The following is a 6,533-nucleotide window of genomic DNA, read 5'->3' on the forward strand; positions in this document are numbered from 1 at the left end:
TTCACTATGTAAAAGAAGATTAAAAAAAAAATCCCCCAAAATGTGATACTCCAAAATCCCCCAAAATCCCCCAAAATGTGATACTCCATTACTTCATTATTTGCGATTCTCGAACTATACTGCGCAAAATAAGGTTGATCTCTTAAATTATTGAAACTAAAGAGATCTGCCAACCTTTACTTGTTAGAGAAATGAGAACAAGTTTTTAAAAGGTAGGAAATTTAAGAGAGAGAAAGAAATAATGGAGTAAAAGAAGGTTGTTGGAGTAAGAATGAGGGTGGCGTATGAATGAAATTTTAGAGAGAGGCTAAGAGTTTTACTGTTTTAGGGTTTTATTTGATAGGGGATTGAGAGTTTTATAGCATTTGGGCTTAGAAATTAAAATGGGCCGAAAATAACTCTGTAATTTCTTACAAAAATATAAACACAAACAATCCACATACTAAGTATCATATCTAACCGGGTACCCACTGGGTACCGGGTCCAAAATTTAAGGACTTGGAATTGGAACCGGTACCAACCGGGTCCTTATTTTTGGAATTGGAATTGGTTCCAGTTGAAACAGTTCCGGGTCCAGACCCACCGGGTCTATACCAGTTCCAGTTCCAGAATCGGGTACCCATATTTTTTGCTCACCCCTAGCCATTACAAGGGGCCAAAATATAATTGGAAGTGAAAACGCCCCCTAAAAAACCTACGAATATAATTTTGGCGGGAAGAATCATTTTCCTTTGGCGGGCACCAAGAAGCCAAAAATATACAACTCCCAAACACTTGTTTGTTATCCAAAAACCCACAAATTACAATCACCAAAAACTCAATTATCCTCTCCTAAAATGAAAACCCACCGTCGCCGGGAACAATCCTGGTCGGAATTACCGCCGGAGCTACTTCCCGCCATCGCAAAACGCCTCGAAACCCGTGCCGATATCCTCCATTTCCGGCGAGTCTGCCAGACATGGCGAGCTTCAGTTCCTCTCTCTCTCCTCGACTCAAAACCCATCTTAACTCCTCTTCTCCCTCACAAACTTCCAGATGATTCTGAGAAAAATCACACTAAATTTTTAGTGGCGCACTCTGTTTTTCTCATAAAATCTGTTGCCAATCCAAATCTCCCGCCTTGGTTATTCACCGCTGAAGAGTTGTTCCCCGGTTCGTTATGCGTTAGACTGCCTCTTTCTCGCAACATCGCTGATGATATTGTTATGCCTAAAGATTTCCCGTCTAAATTTGATTTGTCGAAGTTTCGTGTGTTGGAGTTAGGTATGTTTTACAATTATAGTTATGTTGATAGTGATAATACATCGTTTGGTTCTGATGTTCGTGTGATTGACAATCCTGTTTTTAGAACGATGCCGTCATTTCCACATGAATATAAGATTGTTCTGTTTAAGAATCCGAATTGCGAAACTGACCGTCCTAGCCTCGATGATTGTATAATTGTGGAATTATCTAATGAGATAGCTCTTACAGTCAGGAGTCTAAAGAGTGGGGAGAAACGGAAGGTATATTTTATTGGTAATAGGAAAATTGATGATATTGTTAGTTTTAAGGGGAAGATTTATGGTGTTGATAGGAAAGGTAGGGTGTGTTCGATGGATTACAATTCGCTTAAGATGTCGAGTGTTGTTGAGGAACCGCTGTGGGAGGGGTCAGGTAGTGAGAATAAGAAACGATTAGTCGTGTCGAGTGATGATGATGTATTGTACTTAGTGTATAGATGGTCTAAGAAAGGAAACGCGGCGTTTAAAGTGTTCAGGCTTAATGAGGTGGAGGAGAAGTGGGATATGGTTGATGGTATTGGTAGTGATAGGATGCTGTTTGTGACTCCTGATGGTTGTTTTTTCGCCGCAGTTAAGGATTTTCCGGGGTGGAGGGGCAATTGTATTGTATTCCCTTGGGGAAGCTTTCCTCAATATTCGGGTAAGACGGCTCTTGACAGTAAGATATTCATGGCCTGGGATGAATTTACTGTTGCTGTTTATCACTTTGAGGGTGGTGATTGTGATCCTGTATATGTTTATCCGGGATATGCCGATCTCTTCTGGCCACCCCCGTCATGGCTCTGGACCGATGTGTGTTTGAAAACAAGGTGAGATTAGCCTAGACTTTTGTAAAATGACATTGAAAAAAAAGTTTTCTATTTTTTTATGTTTGAGGTTTTTTTAAAAAAATGCTAACTTGAAATGATTGTGCTTTGTATGTGTTTAAGTGGAATGGATTCTGAAAGAGGTAAACAAAGAAAAGATGAAGAAAGTGTTAAATCGAAAGTCGAAGTAAAAGGAGGAGGAGGAGGAGGAGATGGAGAACAAGAAGGTAATAATAAGCTACAAAGTGATTTTTCTTGTCACATTGCTCCTGAGCCCATCCATGAAGAAGTGATTACACCCAATGGCGCGCAAATGTCCAAGGGCGTTCAAACTAATCAAGAGTTCATAGCTCATAAGGGTATGCAACTTTCTCCCCCACATTTCATGATGTAAACACAATTTAGAGTATGAGGAAGAATTTGTGAGAGAATATATATACCATATTTAATTTGCAAATTGGTTTATGCTAGGATTGATGAAGAATCTGCACATCATATACTTGAGCTTCTTGCTCTTTTTCTATCAGTTGTAGCTATGTTTATACTCTGTATGTTAAATTAATCTCTCAGACTATTTCCTTAAATTTGATTTCAGAGTTCAAGGATCAGAAAATTGTTGATTCAGTTCCAACAGTGAACTTTCTTCTTAAGGTACTGTGTATTGGTTGACACCTCTTTCTAAGCTAGGCTGTCACAAATCTGCATAATATCAATACTCTATCTATTTTAAAATCGCGATTCTTTTGTTTCTTGGCCTCTGTCTCAATTATTATATATTCTTTGCAGATTGCTGAAAAAGATGTATCACAAACAAAATTCCTTGGAGTTGATGTGAGCGCTCATTTGATTCCAATTTTGCAGAAGATATGGGAAAAGTATGGAAACATTATAGAAGGGCATGCTGTGAACAGTGGAAGTCTTCTTACTTGGGCCTTAGAATCTCTAGCTAAGATGGTTATTTTTCTTGAGAATAATGAAGGAAGATCATTAGATGACTCCCAAGCTAATTATCTCAATTCAGTCCTGCTTGACCTTCGACTGATGCACTTTAAACTAGATTGGCTAATGCCCTCAGTAGAGAAGGTTTTGGCACCTCATAAAAACAAGTTTTGTATGGAACATGAAAAGGCGAACCTCGAGTTCCAAACAGAGTTTCATTGGATGGAAGAGATATTGGGTGAACAGACAAAGCTTGTTTCAGAGAGCCAAAAGGACTTAGCTGAAGGACCATGCCCAGTCCTCGACCTCATCAGCTTCATGGTATAATTTTACTAACTGCTCAAGTTCTTTCTATCATATTTTTGGTCATTAATATAAATTCTTATACTGGTGAGCAATTGAGCATATGAGTTTTGGTGTGCTTCCAATTAATGTGTAATCAATCCCACGGGGATGGATGGTTGGTATGGATCACTCATGATCGCGGTTGCCATATATGGTGCCCCAACCAAAAAATTCGCCAAGTTTTTTGAATCTGTCACTCACTTGTTTTATCCATGTTATGCACTTATTCAACCAAGTTGTTTTAACAGATATGCTTTTGCTAATTCGTATGTGATTTTATATATGGAAAATATTTTCTTGCTAAGTTCTTATGCTTCTGTGTTTTTTTTTCAAGGACAAGCACTAGATGTCAAGAATAAAAAGTCTCAAGCTGATCAGGCAGCACTTTTGGAGATGCATCATCAGTTTTTGTAAAGTAATGGTTTAAACCATACAGTTTGTTAGAGTAATGATGCTCAAGTCTTTAGAAATTAGAATTCGAAAATAGCCACTCGTAGTTGCAGGATTAATAGGATCTCTTTTGCAGGATAAGTCTTTTGATGCAAATTGACTGGTCTAGTTCTATCCCCCTTTTGTGAACTTAATGTTATATATTTGACTTTTGAGTTTGAGCCAATACAGCTTGATGGTATCTTGCCCCCCTCCGATCTCTATTCAGACAAAATTCATTCCCATATCTTCTGGCTTGTGCATCATTCTTCCTGCTATAAAGACAATTAATGATACTGGATTATATTATTCTAGGTTTCGCCTTCTGTCATCAACGATTGAGGAGCTTTTGGACAACGTAATCTGGTACATTTCTAAGTGATTATTTGGCATTTCCCTACTCAAGCTGAATGAGTAAGCAACAAATTATCTTGCAAAGTAGCTAATAGAAATTGCCTCCTAAACTAGTTAAGCTGTTAGTATCAACCATTGAGTCTCAACGAGTCAACGGTTGTACAATGTCGTTTTGTTTAGAATCATCACTTAGTTTGTGCAGACCTCATTCTTAAGTTTGTTTCAAGAAACCGGTCATTGTTGATCATAGAGCCTGCTAGCTTTAGACTTGTAAAGCATGGATGTCATCACTTATGAGTTACTTCAGCAACTCAGATGGTATGAATGCATTTTCTAGAAATGTGAAGTATTTTAGGTAGGCATGCCAAAGAGATTATTGAAGTTGAAGTTGGTTCAAGTCTAATACTTGTAAGTCCAACTGTCTGACTTATGTTCAGGTTGGCTTTCGAGTCACCTTTCCGTTTTACGTCTAATACTTGTAAGTAGCATGGCAACAAGCTAAGTTTAATACAACCAGAAATTCATCAAAACACACAAATAAAAAGTAGTAGAGCACAATTCAAGTATATAATGCAAATATGCACCTAAGACCTCTCAATTTATAAGCAATTAAGGGTAGATATACACCTAAAAAGTATACATTAAATTAGGACTTATTAGATTCAAAATTGACCCAGCCTAAATTGACTTGCCATAAACCCTCTAAACCCAACTTGATTCCACTCAAACCCAAAATTGAACACGTGTCAAATCCTGATGCTTTTTTTTCCCTCCAAGACTTCCCTTCCCTTTTTAACCCCCCCCCCCCCCTTTTTTTTTAATATTTGATTCTATAATTATATCATTTCAAATACTTTATATTATCTTTATGACAAATACATATTCCTTTTTATTTGTTGTTCATAATTATTTTATATATATTTACCTAAATAATTATTTTAACTTCTTCAAAAAAAAAAAAATTATTTCAACTCCTTTTTAATTATCTTTAAATAGAGTATTATTAGATTTTATTATGCCAAAAAGTTATAATAAATTGATTCATATATGTTAAGGAAATTACTTTAAAATATCACTTCTTTTTTTTCCGAATACCTCTAGCTAATATTTTATTTCAATTCAATATAACTTTATAATTGAGTTAATTACAATTTTGTTTATGAAAATTTACAACTACATATTATCATAACTTGATTTATAGAGTATAGTATAGCTATTAGATAAATGTTGTGTTTAACAAATGATTTTTTTGATATAAAGGTGATATATTATTTTTAATTTTGTGTATGTTTGCACTTTTGCTAATAATTTTAGTGGAGATTTTAGTTTGTTGTTCGATTGATTTTTGATGTTTATTAAAAATGCATTTATAAATAAGTATTCACTAATATGACCACTAGACCTGATCAAGCCCCTCCTGAAAAATTCTCGAGTTAGGCAGACTAAAAAATCTATTTTTATGATAATTTGTTGCTTTTGCCTATTAATATAGATCATGACATTATAATTTCTATATACTTGATTAGTATGTTTTATCAAATTTTCTTTGTTGGATATAATTAATTTTCTTAAAAACATTAAGACTTACCGTGCATGGCATGAGCCTTTCGCTAGTTTGATTTGAATTAAACCCAATCTACACCCAAAAATGCTTAATAAAAATAAACATCCTACATAACCTAATCTTTACTTGACCCGAATCAAGCTTGAGTTTGACTTGGAGGCTATGTTAACTTGGCATAAACTCAATCAAATATATGACCGGTTACCTGAAACAATTCAACACAAACCCAACTTGAAAAGGCAAATTGGTTCAATTTTATTTTATTTTATTTTTTGAAATAATAATAATAAAATTGGTTCTAAATTAAAGATAATAAAATAATGAGTTCTAAAGTCATTATTTATATGAAATCAAATTCAAATTGTAATAAGAAAAAAATTGATAAGCAACACTCTCTTTGTTTTTTTCTTAAGTGTCTTAGGGCCTATTTCACATTTACGCAACTGAATTGATTGGAGCTGAACTGAACTAAACTGATTGGAGCTGAATTGATTGGAGTAGAGCTGAATTGAGCTGAAATGAATATTTTATGAGAGAAAGAAATTAGGAGCTGAACTGAACTTAACTAATTAGAGCTGAACTGAACTGAATTGAATTGATTGGAGCTAAACTGAACTGAAATATTAAATGTGAACAGGCTCTTAATTTCACTGTGTACACATAATTTTGACCAATAATATTTTCAATTATCTATTTATATAAATTATTGAAATTTGATTTTAATAAACTATATTTACGATTCAAGCAAGTATACAAATGACTATACTTTTCTTATGCATAAGCAAATCACTAATATAGTTAAAATATTTACTC

The 6,533-nt window shown here is 34.8% G+C and overlaps 1 protein-coding gene across 2 annotated transcripts; it reads left to right on the forward strand.

The window, feature by feature from the left end:
• The first annotated feature begins 749 nt into the window (after positions 1 to 749).
• Positions 750 to 4,193, forward strand: LOC145608688 (F-box protein SKIP23-like). Of its 2 annotated transcripts, XM_081664295.1 has the most exons (6): positions 750 to 1,263; positions 1,855 to 2,092; positions 2,213 to 2,448; positions 2,685 to 2,740; positions 2,876 to 3,349; positions 3,708 to 4,193. In XM_081664295.1, the coding sequence occupies exons 1-6, from the start codon at positions 837 to 839 to the stop codon at positions 3,717 to 3,719; spliced, it is 1,443 nt and encodes a 480-aa protein (XP_081520421.1). In that variant the 5' UTR covers positions 750 to 836; the 3' UTR covers positions 3,720 to 4,193. The 2 variants fall into 2 exon arrangements, with proteins under 2 accessions (XP_081520421.1, XP_081520420.1); XM_081664294.1 differs by having other exon boundaries at positions 750 to 2,092.
• The last annotated feature ends 2,340 nt before the right edge of the window (positions 4,194 to 6,533 follow it).

Source organism: Chenopodium album, chromosome 23, assembly GCF_948465745.1.
Source record: "Chenopodium album chromosome 23, dcCheAlbu1.1, whole genome shotgun sequence".
NCBI classification, from domain to species: Eukaryota; Viridiplantae; Streptophyta; class Magnoliopsida; order Caryophyllales; family Amaranthaceae; genus Chenopodium; species Chenopodium album.